The 23,873-nt window shown below is 36.9% G+C and overlaps 2 protein-coding genes across 2 annotated transcripts; both read right to left on the bottom strand.

Annotated features, from left to right (window-relative positions):
• Positions 1–8,113: 8,113 nt before the first annotated feature.
• Positions 8,114–12,222, bottom strand: txnl4a (thioredoxin-like 4A). The gene is made up of 4 exons (XM_079258415.1): positions 12,094–12,222; positions 11,721–11,900; positions 8,822–8,925; positions 8,114–8,584 (listed from the first exon to the last, which is right to left on the bottom strand). The coding sequence occupies exons 2-4, from the start codon at positions 11,871–11,873 to the stop codon at positions 8,413–8,415; spliced, it is 429 nt and encodes a 142-aa protein (XP_079114541.1). The 5' UTR covers positions 11,874–11,900; positions 12,094–12,222; the 3' UTR covers positions 8,114–8,412.
• A 1,480-nt stretch (positions 12,223–13,702) lies between these two features.
• LOC306769750 (E3 ubiquitin-protein ligase znrf2-like) lies at positions 13,703–23,553 on the bottom strand. Its single transcript, XM_079258445.1, has 4 exons — positions 22,834–23,553; positions 21,200–21,295; positions 17,351–17,456; positions 13,703–14,544 (listed from the first exon to the last, which is right to left on the bottom strand). The coding sequence occupies exons 1-4, from the start codon at positions 23,150–23,152 to the stop codon at positions 14,487–14,489; spliced, it is 579 nt and encodes a 192-aa protein (XP_079114571.1). The 5' UTR covers positions 23,153–23,553; the 3' UTR covers positions 13,703–14,486.
• Positions 23,554–23,873: the final 320 nt, after the last annotated feature.

Below are 23,873 nucleotides of genomic sequence, written 5' to 3' on the forward strand. Positions count from 1 at the left end.
TTTGCAGTATTTTGCTGCATGTGACGGCGTATTGTCAACACTTGTTTTCTTCTTCACTGGAATAAAAAGATATTAAGTAGTAAAGTGTGTCCAACCTGATAATTAACAATTAAGTAGAATAATAATTAAAAGCTACTCGAACACGTGTAAAAGCTATAAAAAGTTAATCTGTCACAAGAATAATTTATAATGTATCTGCTTGGTTTGATGAAGATAACATCACAGTTATAATAACAAAATTAGATGCTTAAATCTGAAGCATTAGCGTGTGAGCAGCATGTTACTGCTGCAGCATAAAAGCATAGTAGAATCAGATAAAAGCAGATACTCTAAACAAAAATCAATGTTCTATTTAGGTTTATTCAATATGGATATGTCAGAGAGTGTGAATGAGTGTTTATACGTCCTTTGTTTTAAGTTTAAAAGAAAGTGTGTTCCTGATGATCTAACCTCAGTTTTTAGAGAAAAAGAGAAAGTATAAATAATAATAATTCATTGGAATGACACCATGTTTGACAAAAATAAAAGTGTTTTTGTTGGCGTAGCTGCTAAGAGCATCCAGACATCTGGAATATCTACATATTATAAATAATGTTCAAAAAACAGGAAGGAACCCTATCAGAAAAAGAATTTGTTGCGATAATAAAGAAAACTTGGATTTGTGTTCATCCCGGCAGAGGATTGTCCAGGTTTCATGCTCCCTGCTGGCTGCTGATGGCGTGGCTGTTGGGGATCATAATGTATGCTTGTGATCCTTGGAGGGGGCATGGTTGCATCTGCATGATCTCATACATCATTTAACCCTTTGATGCTTCGTGTCCACTACAGCGGACACTTATTTAAAGGCTGTTTTCTAGTATATCCATAAGCGAGGATGGAATATTTGCAATTTTGCCACTTGAATGGACATTAGGAGTCTCCTAACACACTGCCACTCACTGAAGAAGGAACAAATAGGGTATGAAATTTCACATATACACATATATGTCATTACCAACTTTACCTCAGTGATAAACAGGATAAGAAAATGAGACTAGTCCATTTTTGTTGAATAGTTCTGTTATGTAAATATGACAATATATTATTTGATAAATATTTCTTTATCTTTCATTCATTCATTTTCCAAACCGCTTAGTCCAATTAATGGTCGTGAGGAAGCTGGAGCCTAGAGGCAGGGTACATTCTGGACATGTGGGTTTGGAAGTCCATCACAGAATATTTCCTTAGAATAAATAAACTAAATAAATACTCAAATAATATTAAAGACAAAGAAAAGTGTCTCTGCACATGACTGTAGAGGTAAAACATTGCATGTGAAAAAAAAATATGGCATTGTATTGAAATAATTCCTGAATCTAAAGGGTTAACACAACTTATTCTATACATTTTGTTGACCTGCACATTTACTCATATCTGAAAGTTCACTTTAATATACTTGTTGCTGGTGTTTTTCTGTTTGTCTTCCTTTAAGTGTCCCTGCTGTTCCTCTGCTCTGTTTTCTTACCAGGGCTATGGGATGTTATCTGGTCATTTTCTTTACTTGTGTAGCAGCTGGTTGTGTGCTTCTACTGGGTTAGTTTTGACTGTATTGCGCAGCTGTTGTCTTCTATCATCTGTATCTTTGTCTTCTTTCTCTTCCATTCATTCCCACCCTTCTTTTGTCCCTCATGTCCTGCATTAATTTGTAATTCCACAAATAAATAAATAAAACAAATCAAGGAAAATCTACAATGTTTAACTTCATTTATACCGCAAAAGCTCCTCATGAAAAAAGCTAATTTTGTTTAGCACAACACAGCAGCTACACCATTGTGTCCTGTTTGCCAGTCATGCTATACAGGACGAGGTGGGAGGGAAAAGAAACAAATAGGTAAGAAGCTAACAAAACTGCTAACCAACCATTTCCTCTTTGCTTCTCAAATGTCACAAAGTAGAAGTATAAAGCCGCATAAAATATAAAAAGATTAATTAGATTAAGCTACAAATGCAACAAAATCATTTTTATACTTAAGGAAATGCACTCCGTTCCTTTCCAACACCAGCCAGGACTCATGTCTGCAGCTTCTGAGACAGGTACATGTAATAGTTTCCATATGTTTAACATCAAACTGCACAGAAACGAAGGACGTAGTCACTGTCAGGTCAGACGACGGAGAAGTCTGGACCTCTTTGGCTGCAGTCCCATTTGCTCTTAGATTCAGTCCTTCTGGAGTTCACTTTGACTAATAAATAATGGGGCTTTGTTTGTTTGTTTAACATTTTTCCTGTCAGGTTTCATTCTTAGTTTCATCGTCCAAATATTGTAATTTCATGTGACTTTTTAATTCAAAACCAGATGTTTAATTCTGTCATCATGCTAACAAATCTATATCCATGGTCGAATCTGTTTAAATAGCAGGCAAAATCAAACTAATAATGTTCCAGAAATGCTCCTTCTGATCATTTATTTTGTATGGAAAGAGAACAAACAGCAACATTACCTAAACAGGAACACTTTCACAAAGTCCAGTGTGTATTGGAAATTTTTCTATTGCAGCTGTTCAGCATGTTTTAGGCCCAGCACAATGTCTTTGTGTCACCAGTATCACTGAAATTCAAGTGCTACTTTATCCCTTTATTCAAGAAAACAGGCCTCTGTGAAAAACAGATATGTCATCAGATGTCACCTTTTATTCCACACAAACAGATTAAAACAGATGCAAAACTGTGAACTACAGGCATTCATTTTGCATGTTGCCTGCAGTATATCAGAAAATTCAGAGGGAACTAAAAACATCTTCAAAACCGAGAAGTTGGATACATGTATGATTAGCCACATGCTAATTGTTAGCATGTTAGTCACATGATAATTAGCCACATGCTAGTTGTTCGCATGTTAGTGGCTGATTATGCTGGATTAACTGTTCATCCCATCATTTTAAACAAATGAGATGATTGTTGACTTCAGGAGGAAGAGGAGGAAGAAAACAACTGTTTACTTCCTAGGAGACGAGGTTGAGGTGTAGGAATACAATTCCCAGATAGCAGACACGTTTGGGTAGAACCCGAGAAACTTTTGGTACATTGTGTGTTGTGTAGGTAAGAAGTGGATCAGATGAAAGCTGCCTGCCTGACTTGGATTTTGGCAAGTCTGGTGTGAGCCACATGTAGTCCAAATGTCAGTTGTTGGTCTGGGTGTGGTTTACAACAAATATTCTGTGGGCACGAGAAGCCTGGCTGGACATTATGGTAACTTCCACATGTAGTGGTCATTTGGCTGAACTTCAAAAGCCACGCAGGCATTTAGTCAACGCTATAAGTCAAGATCAAGTTTGGGCCGAACATAGAGGGACGTTTGAGCCAAATTGGCCGAATTTTTTCTTGCTATCTGGGAAGTGGCTTGGAGTTAAGATGGGTAACAGACAAGACTGAAATGCTATACTAAAGCCATCGACATAAAGGGACAAAGCAGAGTATACTTGTTAAGTAAGCTGACATAATTTATTGTCTGCACCAAGATATTGCATATTTCCTACAAGTTTGTCATCTGACTAGCTGGTGTTTATATTTCCTATAAATATTCCTAACATATTTCTTTATATTTCCTGCAAGCTTAATAAGCTTGGCAACCTCTGTTGTGGCAGCAGCATCAGAGACGGGAAAAGATCGATCAAACTGATCAAAAAAGCAGATTTTCTGCTGGGATTAGCTCTGGAGCAACTGGAGCTGATTGTTCAGACAAGAATGTTGCACAAGCTGCTGAAAATAATGCATGAATCTTCACATCTTCTATACAACTGGTAAGTTGGGAAAACGGCAGTCATCATTTTAAATACTGCCAATCATAGATGATTAAGCTGGGGCAGCAGACGGTGCACCGTTGCGTTGTTTTTTTTTTTTTTTCATTTTTATCTTTAACTTTTTAAATTATGTTTTATTTAATGAATGAGGCATCAACTAAAATGGAACTCTAAATTTCGTTGTACTTGTTGCAATGACAATAAAGTTTATTCTATTCTATTCAACACAATGAAAATACAAGAAAGTGTGTTCAGAGAGAGGTTTCTTCAAGTCCAATGCAAGCATGAAAGATACAAAAGATCATCATTGCCTGCAGCCATCAAATGTTATTATTGTTTTTGTTTAAAAGAAAAAAAATACTAAAACGTTTAAATTTCCCTCCGGGATTAAAGAAGTATTTTCATTTCATGAGTTATAAGAGCAAACCTCGACACTATGGCACCAAGCAGAGCGTTATCATTTCAACTTGAAACATTGGAGTGCTTTCATTCTTTGCTTTAAAATGTTTGACTAAGAAAGGAAAGACTTTACTGTCGCATTATTTTCTGTACCTACTACCTCAGAAAAGATGCAAATGGCTCACACAGAGCTCATTTTAAAGGAGTATGACACATGTGACTCGTGATTCATGTTAATGTCAAATAAAAATGTTACTGAAAAAACTTAAAGGGTCAAAGCATTATTTTTTAATGTATTTATATCAGGGCCAATAGAGGGAACTGTGGGGGCGGGGTGTCCCAGAAACTGGCAACTTCCCCTCACTCTCCCCTCGTACTGGGCGCCCACATGGACTACAGACCAGAGAAGCAAGAGATAGGGAGGACAGCAAGATAGAGAGGATGGCAGGATGCCAGCACGTCTTCCCCTTGGCACCCAGATCATCCTTGTGGTCTGCTCCACCATCCATTCAAACGCTATCAGCTGAAAACAGATCCTGGATTAATGAAGCTTTAGAGGTAAGCATGCATTATCCATAAACAGTCTACAGAAAAACAACCGCTCCTCTTCCATCTGTTTTCACACGGAAACACACTCAGTGATGCACTCTGCATCCTCCCATGTCTCCAATTACGTCTAGACTGGGGTTTCCTTCTACCTCTCAGCTGTCCAGACCCCCTCTTCTCCCCACAGGCTGAGATGATTAACAGTAATAGGGAACAACAATGCATGATAATGTGCATTATAATGGACCAATGGCAGCGACCTTGTGGCTCTGAGCTCCATATGAGGACAGTGACACAGTAATAGTGTACATGAACCCTGCAGGGACAGGCCAGACAAAGACAAAGCCATGCCAGAGGTTAATGTAAGTGGAAAGGACACCAAGGACGCCTGGAGGGGGGTTATATAGGCTTTCAACATTGTCTACACTCAGACACATATGATGAAATTATTTTTAACTGCAAATATGCCAACATACACAGACCAGAACAATCAGGACGGGATTTACCTGCAGCTCTTAAATTTTAAACATAAAAAATATGCTTAAAATTTTTACCTAAAAGGGATTTTCTTTTCTTTTTATTCCCTGAAAAGTTATTTCTTTAGACTGTGTGGTTTGCACATGGGCAGCCAAGTGTGGTCAGAGTATATGTGCTCGTTTTCACTTTCTGCACCTTATCACAGCCAGCCGAGTCAGACACAAGGCAGTGGAAAGCAGCGAAACACACACACTGAAAATGAAAGGTTACTTCCAAAGTGACTCCCAACTCGTCTCGTGCAGGAGAGGTGAAGGTGGCGAGCGGTAAAGACCTCTCTTTAAATAAAAGTGAAACTGACAGGGACAGAGTTTGTCTGCTCACCTCATCAATCACCTAACTAATAGATCTGTCTCCCTCCCGATTCGCGGCGTCTGATGGAGAAAGTATGAAAAAAAACTGAAGCTGACTATTAATATTAACATCATTCCACTGGAGATTTTACTCCAGCTTTGTACCTTTACTGGTTTGTCACAGAGTGCTGTTTTATTCCAGTGTTCATCGCTTTCACTGCTGAGGACTGTTCTCAGGGAAATATTCAATACTTGTGTCGATTAGCCTACTTTACAGTCGTTAAAACTGTTGGACGCAGTACACTTGATGCTTTCATATTGTGTAAATACCATGGAGACGAGTCAGCCTTTGAGACTTATTTGTTATTATATGATTATAAACTCTTAGTGACAACTTTATTGAGTACACTTGTAGCACTGGATTGGATCCCTCTTTGCCTTGAAACAATTTTAATTATTTTTTAAAATGTATTTATTTTATTTTCAGCAAACTGACTAAATTAAAAGCCAATTAAACTAAATCATATCAGTAGAAAGTAAATAAACTAAAATAATGAAAAGGAACAGATGGTAGACAAACTTATATTTGCTCCTATATCACATCTACATAGATTTATCATATATTCAATATAAATATTTGTAAAAAGAAAAAAAAAAGTTAAAAAAAATCAGCATTTATTCAAGTCCTGCAAGGTATCCAACAACTTTGCTTAATGGTGTTAAACATGCTACCAAACTAAAGCAGTTCTTCATATTTCTTAATTGCACAGTTTTTAATTATCTTTAAAAAAAACACCAGTTTCTACTTGTTTGATTTCCTTATTTAAATTATTCCACAGTTTGACCCTTTCACCGTTCTCTCAGTTTTGTCCTGCAAACTGTTTTTTTTAAAATGTTTTCATCCTTTTAAAATATAAACTCTCTTTTGCAGCTTGTTTGGTTGTTGCCATTTTATGGGCTTTAAACTGGATTTTTAAAGTGTAACATTCTACTAAGTATTGAATTTACAATCATTTTACTGTGCAAAATAAAGGCTCTTTATACAGTTTCCTACTAATAACTAATGCATCTCTTTCATAAAATGAAAACTGATTGTATGATTGTCCCCCACATATAATACTGTTAAGTTCTGATTTCTCCATGTCCAAACGTACACACTTCTTTCTGTCAGGTAACTTCTGACCCATGGATGTGTCAACCACCGGGTACCATATTTAGGCAATTTTTTTAATTTTTAATTCTTCTGTGTTAACAAGCAACAATGCAGGTGTATCTTATCAAGTGAGTGTAAGGAAAGTTTGAAATAAAACACTTCATACGGATTCATTTTAACTCTTAAATTTATGAGAAGAAAAAAGAAAACATAAAAAAGGAAATTGATTTTTAAAACCCTACTTCCTATGTGGTAAAGTTGCTGAGGACAGTAGACATGTCAGTAAAATCAGGTCTCCTGTTCATCTCACTTCGCACGAGTATATTTCACCCAAGTGGTAGTTGCTATAAAGCTCTGGGCATCAAAACAAGCAAACAGGAGCACCACTTTGTCCTGCGGAACACCAAGCAGATAAACATTCAGTTTCATTATCTGAATGTCTGTCAGCAGTGTGAAAATAATAATCAGGAAATAAAACAAAAGGTTTCACCACTGAGCACCAATAGAGCTCTTATAAATACCACACATCTGTGTTATATTTATATAGTCATTACTTATTTTTCTAACATATGATACAGAACTTCACAACTCTAATTCATTCATCAATCATTTTAACACTTAGCTGATACATTTAATTTGAACTGAACAACATTAAATAAAGAAAATCCAAATCATGCATCAATTATAACAGCCTGTTAGACTGACTGGTACTCTGGCGCCATCTACTGGACATTTCTTAACAATTCACCCTGACAACGTGAGTTCTTCTTTCACGTGTAAACAACTAAACACATGAACCCTATTTATACTGTGAGATGTTTTATTACCTCCACCAAGAAAATTATGTTTTACCTGCCATTTATCTGTTTGTGTTCAAGATAACTTAAAAAATTATGGATGGATTTCATGAAATTTTTAGGAGTTTGAAATGTGAAAAGTAAGAACTGATTTTAATTTTGGTGGTAATCCAGATCACCGTTTGGATGCAGGAATTTCTTAAAAGGTTCTTTAACCTTGTGAGGTAGGGCCATTGGCCCTTGGCGGAGGTTTGCGCTCTCCTAAAACCTACCCTAAAACTAGAAAAGCACTCTCCGAGTGCTTCTCTAGTTTAGGAACTTCATTAACTCGCTCTCAGTTTTAAACATAATTACCTCATATATCACAAAAACTGTGTTATATATGCCTGCTTTCCCAGCTGAAGTCTAAGCAACATGTAAACATGGCCTTCTGCTTTTTGGTGAAGTTGCCTTGGCAAAAACATTTATGGAAACAAAGCTTAAAAACCACAACAGTGTCCTTCCCTGTACTTATGAAACCCATCACCAATACTTTTTAATATTTTGTTTTTCTTTATTATTCATTTAAATAACCATTTGAATGACTACTTTGTAGTATAAACAGAAACTGTATGTAGAAAATCATTTATTTTTAAATCTGTTTAAGATGCCTGACAGGTTTAGCACTTGTTTGAAATATGTAAGCATTTTTCTCACATTATAATGTTTATGAAAGAGAATAAAACACTTCTGCTCACAAAACGAAAATGACACAAAGTAACACAACCAAGACCATAAATGAGAATACCGTCCTTCACTGGCAAAAGAAAAATAGTGAAAGATATTCCTTAGTTCTGATATTTGTAGTCTCTGGGTTGTCTTTAAAATATCAGGAGAAAAAATGAAGAAAAAAAAGAAGAAAATGAGGGAAATCAATATCTGTATTTTGTAGAATAATCCTTGGGGGACACCACCAGACCTCTTCCTTTTCTTGCACCTCGATACACCGTTTCAATAATGTCTATCATCTCCTGCTTGTCCTCCATTGGCCAGTTGATCTTGTTGTTGTTACCAGTTCCCAAATCAATCATGATGTGTTTGTTCCTGCAAAAGAAAAAAAAAGAAAAATACAAAACATCATCTTGTGATGCCCGATAAAAAACCTCCCTTCTGTTAAGGTTCTTTTTCTTTTATTATCTCAACAACACCATTCATCAAAAAAAGTTTAGTTTTTTTTTTTTTTAAAGAACCTGGAAACAACTTGTGTAGTACTTAAATAAAATCGACTTTATTTTAAAGGAATTCAACCCAATAATGTGCCGTGCTGACACACATTCTTACCTAAAGAAGAACATGACTGTGCAGGGGTCGTATAACTCGTACATCTTGTTGAAATCTGGCACTTCTGTGATGTCCACAAGGTAGATCACAGCAAAATTCTTTACCTGTAAATATACAGGTGCACACAATCTTATTATGGTTTTAAAAAAAACAAGAATTGAACAAGAAAATAAAAAAAAAAACAAAGGAGTTTTAACATGTTATTTAAACAGCTGTCATTCAGCACGTTGGGAAAACCTCCCTTTAAAAGCGCCATGTGCACATTTTAAATGAGGAAATGATAATATACACTCTCCTGAAAATAAATCATCTTTCCTTTCCTCTAACAAATGAAATCCATGTGACTTTCTACAGAGACTCACGTCAAAACACAGTAATTTTCACAGATTTCCAGATGAAAGAGTGCGTAGCCTGTACTTATCTGCTAATATTGCAGTCATCAATATTTTCATTGCAGCTGTCTGTGAGTGCAGATAACTGTGAAAAATAACTGATCGGTTATCTGTGTCCCTATAAGGGTTACAGGGTTTTCATTCCTAATTTCCATTATGTTTTACAGCATATCTACCATAGCCTATTCATGTATTATGCAATTAATCAACATCTGTATCACTTCGTCTATGTCTGTATCTTACACAAGAGTTTTTTCTTTTTTTAAAGAAACTTAATAATATGCACTTTTCACTTGCAGTAATTTCTTTGGATATCTTATACAGGCCAAATGTTTCAGCATAAAAACCACTTTGTTGCCTTAGAAACAACTGCTGTGACATTATTATATCCATCAAAAGTTCATTATTATCTCACAACTAACTCACATGCTGTTGTAGACATGATTCAGCATGTAATTGTTCCTTCCTGTAGCAATATCACTCTATGACTAATCGTTTCTGTCTAAACATGCTTTGGAGATGTAGAGGTGCAAAAAAAAAAAGACATTTTTATCTTGCAGGTAAACGTATTTTTATTTGTCTGATGCCTTTAGGGGTTTGCCACAGTGAATCATCTGCCTCCAGCTAATCCAATATCTGATTCAGATATTTGAATTGTTATAGATTTTAAAATAAAGGCTCTTCCTGACAAAACCCACTGCATTCACTCAGGTTGGGGCAAACACAAGGACACCATTCAGGCATATAGATAAAGTTGAAATGTAAATAAGTAATAGATGGGTATTTTCAATCTGAAAGAAACTATATAAAAATGAAGTTGTATAAATACAATTAGTACCATACTATATTTTATTCATTTGAGTTAGTGGCCTTAGCTGGGATTTAGGGGAACTGCCATACAATAGGCAATAAGCAATAAGTCAATTAATCGCACAATAATAAAGAATGCGTGCAATAACTTTGAAGGACGCAATAATTTTCATTTGTCTTTCTTTTGTCGCTTTTCTTGAGTGCCGCATTTATTCTCAGACAATATTAACTAAACACAGCAATACCACAGGGTTTTATTTGCACTTAAAACACAATCATCTACTTCAGTTTTCCCAGCTGGGAAACAAAGACCATAAAAAACAGGTTAGTTCTTCCTGACAGTCCATGATCATTGGGGGGCTTTATCCGACAGATTAAATACAACCAGGACAGTGCAACATGGCGTGCACTCAGACAGCGTGGTTGGTGAAGTGATGCTGTCCTTTAATGTTGTTAAAAAGGCAACATTTTGAATAATGTTGCAAACATTTCACAGCTGGTATTCCAATTCCACAACTTTACAATGACATGAAAAATGACATATCAAAGACATTCAATTTTACCAATCCACCTCTGGTCAAGTCCAAACATGTCTCCTCATATGAGCTTGACCATAGACAATGTAACTGTGTTACATTGTGTTTAGAGACCATTCAGTTGTGCTCATATTTATTCATACCCTTTCATTAAAAAAGGAAAAAAACAGCTGCCTGTAAAATAAGCTGAAATTGACTAAAGTAATAATAAATAAAATTTTATGAAAATCATCACATTATTTTCTAATTCTGGTTCAATAGAAATATTTTTTTTAAAAAAGCAAACAAATAAGATCATTTATTACATATTACAGCACTCATAAATATTTTGTTGAATAATCCTTTAATGTTTCCGCTACAGTCAGGTGTTTTCTGTTCCTCTCAGTCAGACTTCTGCACCTGTTGACAGGTATTTTGTCCCACTGTTCAACAGAAAAGTGCTCTAATTTGTCCAGGACACACTTATTTGTTTGTTTGTTTTTCCTTTCTTCAACTCAATTAAATGAAAAAACAGTGTCTTATATTACTAAATTATATTTTTGGAAATTTTTAGTTATTGTTCCCTTTTTTAAGTCTCCAGTTATTTGAGTGACTGTTGTAAATCTGCCTTTTCTTTAATGAAAGGGGATGAATACATATGAGCACAGCTGTATGTTCCAGATAAACACGTTGCCAAAACCTTGGGATAAATCCTGATCTGTTTCAGCAGACTGGCGACTGGATCACCAAAAAACTAGTCTGCACATTGAGCTAAATGTTCTTTAGAAATTAAAGTATGTTGATCTTTGAAAGAGTGTACTTGTAGTATTATGGCATTATTGTTATTTTAGTTCAAAATGGTCTCAAGATGACAACAATAATTGGTTAACGCAATGTTATCGTCTATCGCAATAATTTCTGAGACAATTAATCGCATTGTAAAATTTGTGACCGTGACAGGCCTACAAAACAACACAATGGAGCAAGACTGAACGACAAGTGACTTTGGTACAATAATAGTGTACTTGATGTTGATTTTGATCAAATGGTTAATGTTCATTTGAAGATACTGACACAACAGCAGACATGCAGGTAATGTTCCACAACAGACCGTGGATTATTACCAACAAACAAACATCACCTGCCAAATGGTTTATTATGCAGAAAATATAAAAATCAAACCTTTTCTGCAATGCTGTATAGTACTTCATCCATTTTCATGCAGGTAGGATCCCAGTCGTGTCCGAAGCGGATAACAAGGACTCGGTCCTCCTCGGATAGAATGGCTTGATCTACCTGCCAACCATTGTGGAGATGTGGTAGCATGTACGACATCTTGACCCAAAGTTAGTTATTCCTCACCTGAGAAAATAAACATGTTAGAATATCATAAACACCGCTAGAGATCATAATAAGTTAAAACTCTGGTAAATAATGTAAACACGGTCGGCCACATGATGCAAGGAGTTCATCTTAGTAACATTAGCCGAGGAAAATTCTGGAAGGGAAGTAAATTAAACCTGAACAAAAAAGCGAAATATTCATAAACACATACCTATGTTGCAAAGTAAATATTCCCCGTGGTGATAATGACCCGCGCTTTTACTTTATTTAGTAAACTTTGTTGAATATTTCCTTGTATAGAACCGCTCGCAAAACCGAAGTAACAATGGGAACAACGTCATCAACCGAGCGACAGAGTAGACGCAACGTCATTACGTCACGTTTATGCGTCCATTTAGTTATTTATTTCTTTTGTTTAATGCTTTATTTCAACTCACAATATGTATTACAGTTCACAGTGAATGACATTGCAACAATTTACAAAAGAACTCAATTGAGGAAAACAAAAAAAAAGCAATTGTTTGTATTTAAGACATTATTATATTGTTTTTAAATTCTTAAAACAACAGAATTAAAAATATATAGAATTTTGTTCAGGGGTTATTTTGAACAAAATAATTAAGCGTGTTCAAGGACATAGGATCTGAACTTAAAAGACAAGAGACTCCGACATTGTTTTGTTTAACTCAAGTATTGACTGATTTTCCTCCACTAATACTTTCAGGGATGTTATGTAGTTTTTAACTTTAATTTTAAAACTGTTTATGCTGGGTTTACTGTTATTCCACTTATTTTTATGTATATAATACTTTCCCATAACAAAAATAATATTTACCATTTTAGATATTCTCTTTGGCAGACCCTCCAAATAAATCATCACTTGCTGTGGTGTCCATTTATTCGTTTGTTGAGTCCAAAATTTATGTTTTTAGAATAAAGATTACACTGATGATTAAGCAATTATTATACTGTATGTCTTAAGATTTTTCAAAAGTTCCTCTGCAAATAGATAAGAGTGCATAAGTTGAACAATAAATAAGTTTTTTTTGTTTCGGTTCATAAAGGAAATAAGAACCATCTTTATATATAATATGAAACTAAAAGCACATGATTCCCAAACAGAAATACTTCCTATTTAAATGTTATCCTTTACTGCACACAGGTTTTCCTGTTTGCTAGTTGGAAAGTACCAACTATAATTTGCATGTTTCATCACTACAGGCAGTAACAAGAAAGCTTATATGTCCTCTGACTGCTCAGTTTTTATTAATTAAAGAAATAATACTTGACACTTAACTTTTAGTAAAACATTACTTCAATTTTTTCAATTTGTTTGTTTTTTGCCAGGTTTTTTAAAGCAATAACACTGTAATAGAAGCATGCTGATAATGCTGTAATGTTAATTACACTTCAACATTTTTGTGCCTGTAATCTTATTTATATATATATATATATATATATATATATATATATATATATATATATATATATATATATATATATATATATATATATATATGTATGTATGTGTGTGTGTGTACATATATAGCTGAAGACTTCTTTTCTGACAGAAACAAGCTAGGGTTGAGGAATCAAACAAATAAATTATTTTTGTCAGTGCACATTCGACACTTCACACTCCTCTTATTTGTACATATCAGACTCCTACTACTTTCTAAACTGGGGAAGGTTATTTTAATTAGCGTGGAGTTCCAAAGAATGACAGAACAGTTCTTATACAGGAAAACGACACAAATAAAACATTTATTATTGTGCAATTCATTACAGTACAAATAAAGAATGATGAACATTAAGGGTCAAAGGTTATAGGAAAACTTTCCAGTCGAAGACATAGCAGCACATTATGGCACTCCTTAGAAAGAGTATGAATCATCTTTAGATATGTCTTAACCTTTATTTAAATTCACCACTAAACTAAACAATCACATTACTGTGGTACTAAATGGCCAAATGATCAACAAAGTCAGACTTTCTAATGTTAGACAATTTAGTTTTGGACAACATGATTGTTTCACAAACATTACTGATAGTTGAGAATAAAATTAAGATCTATTCCCTGACTACCATCAACACTGCAATCATCCCTTAAAGCTGATATAGGTTTTGCTTTTTAAATTCTGTTTGGCTGTTTTTCATATTGCACAACATCAGCCTTCTAATCAAGTCTCTCAGTGGTCGATTGGCCTTATTCTCTTTCCACCATGTTGGGAAAGTCCTCTGTTATAAAACCACTTGCAGTTTACCATAACTGTTTGGATCAGACTCCAGGTTGTATGCACCTATTTTAGGCCAGTGGGTGGCACAAGAAACATTCACATATATTCTGGAGTCAAAATGACTCCACCAGTGGTTATATGAACATCATATCACACAGAGAAACATGTCCAATGTCCGTCACTGTCCCATGAGGCAGTATGAAAAAAAGTTGTCCATCACAATGTCTTGTAATCCCTGAGGAACGCTGATGCTCAACTGGAACAGGCAGTGTTGGGATTAGGCCAGGGCACACAGTCAGCCCCAGTGATGTACTGCAGACTGAAACATTTGCCTCAGTTTCAGAAAGAAACAACACATTCACAGCTCCTACTCAGAAGGATGCTCCGGACACGAGCGATTCACCTCAAACCATTCATCTATGCACCTAAAAAGGAACAAAAGGAGTAACAGAAAGATTTTAGTGTCTTGTGATCGGAGAAGGCTATAAACTGAGCTGAAATTATATTTTTTTCTGTAGTACACTTTAACTTTTAGGTAAATACATTTTTGATTAAGTTAAATGTAACTTTTTGACCTTAAAACTCAGTGTTCTGGACTTGCTCGATGACACAAGGACATCTATCATGAGCATTTCTAGAGCCCCTGCTGCCCAGCAGCGTCCCGAGGCCAAGAAACCACACTATATAATTTTATCATCTGGAACGCTACGTAACATTGCAGCAGAGTTTTACTTCACGCTAGAAAATGTACTGGCTGTTTTGAACACGCAACATCAATGATTCAGCAAAGAAACAAGAAGATTAAAAGAGAGTCATCATAAGATCGCCTTCTGCTGGCTGGAGAGAGCTAAAAAGGTCAGGTAGGATGCAAGATGGATGCTGAATTAGCCATCGATGGGGGACACGTGACGGGCAAAATGGCAAAAGTTCTGTAGTGTGTCTTTAAGTCCACAACAAAAGATTATTCTCCCTGACAAATTATGCGTCTGCCTGAAATACCAGCTAGTTAGGTGGTTGACAGTTTCAACATTAGCATGCTAATGCACATAGGTAGCTGCTGTTGTGGTGCGTTGCTGGAGTAGACATCTGGCTCAGGTATCTATATTTAGTCCTTGTAACTGTTAGCATAGATTTGGCAAACTAGAAATAAAATGTGCAACTGAACAACATGCAGCCATTTCTGAGCAATTTGCTGATCAATCTGAGTAGATCGGGCCTCTAGACAGGGAGCCTTTAAAGAAACAGGAAATCGATCAGTGATCTAGACAGGGGTATAATATATATATACGTGTATATATATATATATATATATATATATATATATATATATATATATATATGTTTATATTATACCCCTGTCTAGATCACTGATCGATTTCCTGTTTCTTTAAAGGCTCCCTGTCTAGAGGCCCGATCTACTCAGATTGTTCAAATTTTTTGTTGTGGTGTAACTACCATTGTTGTTGCCTTTTGTGTTGAATGAATTTTTTGAGATGAGGAAATCAGTAGTGCATCCTTCTACTTAAATTTCTTACTTTTATGATATTATATCACTGTAGCATGAACATATTGCATTTTCCATAAATTTCACCTGAAAGCCAAATATCCCTAACTTTTTGTGAGTAGTGTATATACACACATATAATATATATATATATATATATATATATATATATATATATATATATATATTAAAGTTTCTAAAACTATTCAAGTAGACTATAATTAGGTTTATTAAATTATAAACCTGTATGTAATCATAATGTGCTTACTTCAATATGCTTCACAACAGTAAATGTTACAGAAATATTTTGTTATTCAGGATGTAGCTTCATTTGCATATTTTTTCATCATGCATCAAAATTTAAATATATATAAAATAAACAGTTACCTTAAAAAAAACATGTACATATTTAAATAAAATGTAAATATCTTCAATAGTTATACACTGAGAAAAAAATGCTGAATTGGTGCTAATGGCTGAGTAGAAGGTTACAGCGACTTGACTGTACTTTAGCCTATCTGGTTGGTTATTATAACCTAAGCCTGCCGCCCTGACACAAGCAGTTCTTTGCCCTGGTCTAGGAAAGACTTTGTTTAGGTGTACCACTGAAGGGGTTTTTCTGTCGTTATTGGTGCTGCAAGCATTGTTTTAGCGGACAAAACAGAAAGAACCAGCAGTGTAACAAAAAAATTAAAATGAGAAAAAAAATATCATAACAAAACCATATCAACAACATATCAGTTTAGATTGAACAGCTGCCTTGAGAGGGAGCCAAGCCAACTCTTGGTGTCAGTTGCTATGCTAAGCTAATGGATGCTAATGGACGCATAAAATACCCTCATTGGCTGTTAGCTAATGAAAGTATGCTAGTATTTCTGACTACAGACAATATGTAGGAGTCTCTTTACTTTTAGTCATTCGATTTACTTTCAAAATAATGTTAGAAGTAAGATATAATGCACGCATACCACTGTTTGTCTACTATCTCTGATATTTTTTGTTTTGTTTTGTTTTGGGTTTTTTTTTGGGGGGGGGGGGGGGGGGGGGGGTTACATTTTCGGGACTTATACAAGGGACAACATATGGTTTTCCTCATTGTTTTGTTTTTGCAAACAAAACAGAAATAGCTCAAAGCCTTGCACAAATACGATCCTGAGTCTAAATAGTTTTATGAATGTATTTATGCCAGGGTATAAAATAGACAGGCATGAACAATAATGTGGTCTTTATTTAGTAGTGAAAATAATGAATTTGCCTTATTTTCCTGCATAGACCTGCACAAGGCTCATGAATAACACTATTAGAATAAATGTGAAGTTAACTTTTTGTTGACGTTAGCAACATGGTAAAAAGTTATTATTAATAAACTGAGATACTAAGAAAAATCCTACATTTACTGCCCTGCATCTTCAGCTGAAAGATATAGCCACCACAATTTTTAATGGGTACTTTCACCAATGCAACACTTCTCAACAAAGGTTCATGAAATTTGGACACATTGTTTATGAACTGAAGAATCTGTCCAGTTAAGCCATGGTGAAAGTATACATGAGTCTACAGGCCTAAAAAAGAATAAAGGTATCAAGCAGTTCCTTTATAACAGTTATAATAACTTTTAGACAATATTTGTGTTACATCAAACTGTGTGCAACTAAATTGTTTGATATACTTCTTTCTCTCCTGGTAAATTTAGCTTCTTTGCATATTTTTTTGGAAGTGTTATTTACCCTTTGTGGTAGATACAGAGACAAGGCAGCCGGGCAATGGTGTCTCCCTGCTCCAGCTCTTCTAAACAGATGGCACATTCCCCAGAGTCTCTGGACAGGATGTCCTCTGAGAAAGACAAAATGGACAGAAACTAAATGAGCAAAGAGCTGCCTCACACATCAAATGTTCAGTCAACTGAATCCCACCCAACCATCTGTTTAACCTTTGATACTAGAATACCTGTTATCGTCTGAGTCCTGATAAGAATGGAGAAATCGATCTCCAAGAGGACTCGACCAGACTGGTAGCTGTGGAAAGTAGATTCACTTTTCAATTATAATGTGATAGTATGGTTTAAAAGAAGAAAAGGTGTCTTAGATTAAAGCTGGGGTAGGTAATGTTGGGGAGCTACCAAGATGTGAAAGTAGAACCCTGTCTTGGCTCCTCCCCCTCTGGTTTTCTCCTTGCGTGATCCAAGGCTTTTTTCTTACCTCCGCAAAGGAGGTTATGTTTTTACCAAGCGGCAACCTCCGACGGTTAAAAGTGAAGCCTATCCGGAAGTGCATAAAACTACAGTTCCCCCTTCATCCACTAGGGGCTGCAAAACAGAGCAAATCCCCGTAGACTGACATGTTTAAAAAAAAAAAAAAAAAAAAACAACTTCACAGCAGAAAAAACATGTTTACAGCCTGGTTCAAAAATCCATTTTCGTTTAAATAGGTCAGGTTTACCTTCATGACAACTGTGGGGGGTGTAAATTTCTTTTCTTACTCGCCCGTTTTAAAGTAATTTAATCTCGAAGTTTGGCATATTTGGGGGCGTGTTCATTTGATTGACAAGGTACCCGATCTCCCGCTTCAAGTAAGAAGAACGTAGAACAACCGTGGTTTTTAGCCGGTTAACAACATGACTTAGCTTAAGCCCGCTTACCTCCGTTAGCTGGTTAGCTCCCATTATCTCCGGGTTAGCTCGGTTAGCTCTTAGCTACAGAAAGCTCGAAGTTCACTCGATGTCAATCATCCACCATGACACTCACGGCCCTCCTCTCAGCTCCACCTCTTTGCCCATATTTGTATTTTCAGGGTGAGACGACACGCATGACGCTGCCAACATGGCAATGGTAGGAACCGCCCACCGAGCTACAATTTAGCACATCAGAAACCTACGGGTGACGTCACAGACTCCGTCCATCTCTTTAAATACAATTTATGGTTTTTACCGACATTTATATGATTGTGTTCAAGATAACTCATAAAGTTAAAGACGGATTTTAATTAAATTTTCAGGAGTTGTTGGAAATATGAAAAGGAAAAAACGGGTTTAATTTTGGTGGTGATCCTTGATCCAAGAGTTTTTTAAATGCCGTGGCGCAGGTTTGCGCTCTCCGAGTGCTTTTCTACTTTCCACCTTTGATTTTCTCTTTCTCGCCTGTTTAGCAGGAGGAAGCAAATAAACACAGTCGGGTTGAAGAAATCCTTCCTGCATTTTCCCAGCTGTGAAGAAGCTTACGAAATATAAGAAATGAACAACTTCAATTCGGTTTTGATTGGTCAGAGTTTCTACAGATTTAAACTGAGGGGGTCTAACTATATTTCTTATTGTTCATGATTACAAAATGTACAGACTACTATCAGGAAGAGGAACCACTTCACCCAGAGTAATAAAAAAAAGTCTCTGAGCAACATTACCTACCCCAGCTTTAAGCTGACCTGTTACCATGTGATCATTTTGAGTGTACCATTTGCATTTACCTGCAAAAGAAGCTAGGACAAAACTTTCTGCCTGCACTAGAGGAGAATAAGTAACTATTGCTTCTTTTAAGTTATTTCATTTAATTTTATGAACAGGAATAAAAAAGATAAACCAAACCAATTATACATAAAAATAATTTTCACAAAGTTTAAAGCAATGACTGTACAGGATGTACATGTTTGCATGCATGTGATAAGTAGGACTGTCTGGCACACAAACTACATACGTACATTTATCAGCAACATGCATGCTGCTGTGGGTATGTGCGAACTGGAAGCTGTGCATGTGTGCATTTGCGTTAACATGCAAACACTCAACGCTTAAACAGAAAGTGGAATTTACTCGTGTTTGTATCCATACAACAATGTGAAACCTGAAAAGTCTTTACCATATACAGTGTGCAGTGACTTTATGTTTGTGACAGTTTCCAAAAATAAGATCCGTTTGTATTTCCTGTACACACGCGTAGGTGTGTGCATGAGCTTCACAGGTGCTTATACACAGCCCATGTGCCTACGGATGACTGCATAAATGTGCAGCTGCATCACACACTTTCCTTTGATATTTCCTGCTGTGGTGTGTCACATTGTGGTGCAAATGCATTCTTGTCATTTTATGAAATCCTAAACATGCATTTGAGTCAAACTTTTAAATTTTGAGTCAAACTTCTGACACATTGCAGGTATTAGCAGTTTTGTACATTATTACCTTTTCTAATAGAATAACGGTCTTTCATGAAAACATGTAGGTACTTTAAAGGAAATGTTATACTCAATGCAGCTGTGATTGTGCATCAAAAGCAAAGCGCATTGTAGAAATATTTTCTTTACAATGTAAACTTGTGGCTGTCTGTAAATGCCTGCAAACACCTAAACTTATGCTTTCTTTATTGGATGCATGCACCGCACACATTAGTCTGTAGAAAGTGGCCAACTGAAAAGATGTCCTGATGCAGAAAGTACATGAAGAATATACATGATTCAGCAGGTGGCCATTGGGCACATCTGCAACTAAGTATGATTGACATTAAAGGGCTAATTCAAAGTTTCTGTGTCCTTGTGGTTCCACCTGATGCAAATTTCACTATTTCACCATCTGTTAAAGTCTGTAAAGGTCCCAGTGGATCTTGAGCAACTAAAACTTTGTCACTCTGAAGCAGGAAAACAAAAAACAGTGCCAGCTGGATGCAGCGTCCGTGCTAAAGATCATTTCATAGTTTCATCAAATATTCCTCAGGAATTTTTTATTTTTATTTTATGACATTCTTGGCCTTCTACAACATTCTTAATGCCCATGTGCAGATTTATCATCAGTAAGATGTGCTCCTTCACTGCAAAAACTCAGCCTTAAAAAACAAGAAAAAAAAATACAAAATTAGGTAAATGTTGCTTAAAATAAGGTCAATTCTTCACCAACAGAACAAGAAAATTTGGCTTGTCAAGACTTCCAAAACAAGTAAAAATACTCTTAAAACAAGAGGAGTTCTCTGACATACAAACTAAGAATTATCTTACCTTTAAAAAGAAATGAGCATATGTGTACTCACTTTAAGAGTTTTAATCTTACTTAGATTTCAGTTTTTGCAGTGTTGCCAGCGGGGTCTGCAGCAGTTGCTATCCATGGCCTTAGATCAGGGCTGTTCAGCTCCAGTCCTGCAGGGCTATAGCCAAATTTTTTCTTTTACAGGTTTTAGATGTCTCCCTGCTTCAGCGCACCTGATTTAATTTCAAATGGCTCTCCCTAAAAGCTTGTTGTTAAGTTCTGCCCAAGCAAGTTGACCCATTAATCTGCTCAGGTGTGCTGCAGTAGAAAACATCCAAGACCTGCAGGACAACGGCCATTGAGGACTGACTTCAGACACCCCTGCCTCCCACCCTTTACACAACAAACTGAATAAACAACCAAGTGTCTTCAGTCAGAGGCTTCTTCAGCTCATTGCAATACGGACCATGTGATTACGTTAGCCATTTATTGCCTTTTTATTTTTGTGCGACAATCTAACTTCTTTTTTAGATCAATGAAACAATAAATAACAATAACAATAATAATAGTAATAGCCCCAAAGACGGTGAGAAATTTCAGTTCCCATCTTGCATTTTCACCCCCTGCAATCTTACTGTTGTAGGTGAGGCGCGTTTTGCTGAAACACACGAGCAGGTGCTTCTCTATTTCATCCGCTGCCATAAACTTGGAGCAAACGGGACAGTGGAACCCTGGGAAGAAAACAAAACAGACAAAAATAAAAATCCATGAGAACCCCGATGAGGCCATGCGGCTTTTAGCTTGAGCTTGATCTTATGCAGCGCTACGTGACCCTGCATGTGCCTTGCAGCTCTCAGTGATCTGCAACCATCTGCTTACCTCAAACAAATTACAGATGTCCTTGTTTAATGCAAACTACCTGAAAACAGCAAGTTAAGCAGGGATAGTACGTTTCATGTATCCAAATTAAGTTAATTATTCACGACTGATCCACACATTCCCACACTGAAAGCTTCCCTGTGCATCTTCTGTGCTGCACAAAGATTATTAGGTCAATAGCTACTTGACCTGAGATAAGCCGACCACTTGTTGAATGTTGGAACACCTCAGCCAAGGAAAAGAAAGGAGGAAAAAATAAATATCATACATGTAGGTGGAAGTTATCACTGGTTGCTGTGTATTCCATGCATGTGTCATATGTTTGTTAAGGAGGTTGAGGAAGTCTGCAGACACAATGCGAGGCCTGCAGTGTCAGTCACAAGGCTCCCATGAGCAAAGGTTATTGATGAGATTATCAGTGATTAGACTTCCTCACTACCTATGCCAGTAATCAGAAGGAGGGCGGAAAAAGAAATCCAGTTGGGATTTTTTTTTTTTTTTCTCAATAGATGACGTTGTGAAATGAGGTGTCAAGGACAATTTCTGGACACCTGAGTTTCTCAGCAAACTCGCAATGCTTCAACGGTTTTAACGCTCCTGTTGTGCTGGTCTGACTCAGGTTTTTGTTGTGGTCTGGATCTGGAGATGAACCACCAGTTTAAGCAACAGCTACACTTGCAAATTCAGGAAGTTTGTGTGTGTGTGTGTGTGTGTGTGTGTGTGTGTGTGTGTGTGTGTGTGTGTGTGTGTGTGTGTGTATGCGGTTGCGTGTGCGTCTGTCAGGCAATGTGTAACCAGCAGGAAGCTCTTATCTGTTGACCTACATAGCGCACTCTTCCCTCCCAGCCAGAGCGAAAAACAGGCCCGCTTTGCAAAACAGAGGAGAAGCAGAAGGAAGACAAAGGGCAGCGCAGCGCAGCAGAGCCACCTGTGGCTGCAATAAATGCGCAGAAGTGCGAAACAAAGGCCTCAGTCATCAGACATGTATTACCATATGCCAGGTATCACATGTCAAATGGAAAAGTGCTCAACAGCTCTGACTCCAAATGCAACAGCGTATGTTTTATTATGAAAACTGGAGAAAAAAGTATTAAAAGTAATGTGATTTGTCTGAAGTAATGAGGAACCAATAAATAATATTACCACGATGCCATGTGAGATTAAAAGAGACATAAAAGAGATAAGGATTATACACTTGGTGCTGAGAACAATGACCATACTGTAAGTATTACTAAACCTAATTGGGATTAAAACTCTGCGCAACACTGACAAAGGAGCGATAAGGAATCAGGAGATAAAATTTTAAAAAACATACAACGTTTCACTGATCATTGATGAGACTTGATGTGTTTACTGTTCTAATTTGACAACTTATGCCTTATAATCTTACCTCCCAACAGGCGAGGGGACAGGTGAGCTGGTAAGGACCCTATAAGTAGCCTGTGGCCCTCGGGGGGTAGCTGGTCCTCATCGCCATCTGTGCCATCGAGGCTCCGATTGTGTGACCCTGACCTCCCGCCGGCCGGGATACTTAGTCCGGAGTTGCTCGGTGCTCCACTCGTGATTCGGATCCGGGGGCCGTCGGGGCCATTGGTGTACCTGAACCCCGCGATCCTTTCCGCTCTGCTGGAGTTTCCAGATGGGAGGTCGGAGCTGGAATATGCCCGAGTTCTGCCGTCAAACGCCGTGCTGCTCTGTTTGGCTCCCATGCTGCGTCAGGGTTACCTCCTCTAGCTTTTCTATGCACTTAAAAGTTTTGTTCTTGTTGTCTTTGTTTTTGTTGTCTTAGCCCCGACACATGATTTCAGCCACTTCAGAAGAGACGACAGCAACGAAGCAAATGAAGCCCAATTTCTGTTCGACAGTACCGTCGAGATGATCCTGCATCTCAGTTTCACGGTGCGCCTTGTGCGTAAAGTGCGCACTCTGACGCCGAACTTGATTTTCAATTGTTCTTTTTTTTTCTCAGCACAGCCCTTCCCTTTTGTGTCAACAGTGAAACAAAATAAAGTCAAGAGAATCTGTTCAAGCACGCGCTTTTAGCTGTCCCACTTCAGACGAAGCAAGAAAGCACGAGAAATGTCCCAAAGCTCGTCTGATCCAAGTTTGTTTTTGTGCTTAACTGCGGTCGTCTGGAAAGAAAAATAAAAGCAGGGATTGCCCTCCTCCTCTGGCGGGGCTGAGTCGAAATGCACAAAACTACACCGGATGATGATAAGCAAGCCCTTTCAAAGTAAACAAAGTCATTTTCAGTTTCACTGAATAGTTATTGCTTTTTAAAATAAAACTTTGTATCTCTGAAACAACAATTTTTTGTATATTTTAAACAGCATTAACACTTTCTAAAGCTCCACCCTTACTCAACCCTCTCTCTTGGGTGGGTGATGTGGGTGGCTGGGCTTAAGTCCTCTTCCAGAGGCCTGGGACCTG

The sequence above is a fragment of the Telmatherina bonti genome (genome assembly GCF_933228915.1).
Source record: "Telmatherina bonti genome assembly, chromosome: 19".
In the NCBI taxonomy this organism is placed as follows: Eukaryota; Metazoa; Chordata; class Actinopteri; order Atheriniformes; family Telmatherinidae; genus Telmatherina; species Telmatherina bonti.

Coding starts and splice junctions, on each gene's coding strand:
- txnl4a (XM_079258415.1), bottom strand. CDS start 11,873: ATGTCGTACATGCTACCACATCTCCACAATGGTTGGCAGGTAGATCAA. Junction 8,926..11,720: donor TATACAGCATTGCAGAAAAG/GTTTGATTTTTA, acceptor GTATATTTACAG/GTAAAGAATTTTGCTGTGAT. Junction 8,585..8,821: donor ACAGTCATGTTCTTCTTTAG/GTAAGAATGTGT, acceptor TTTCTTTTGCAG/GAACAAACACATCATGATTG.
- LOC306769750 (XM_079258445.1), bottom strand. CDS start 23,152: ATGGGAGCCAAACAGAGCAGCACGGCGTTTGACGGCAGAACTCGGGCA. Junction 21,296..22,833: donor GTCCCCTCGCCTGTTGGGAG/GTAAGATTATAA, acceptor TTTTCTTCCCAG/GGTTCCACTGTCCCGTTTGC. Junction 14,545..17,350: donor CTCTGTATCTACCACAAAGG/GTAAATAACACT, acceptor GTTCCTTTTTAG/GTGCATAGATGAATGGTTTG.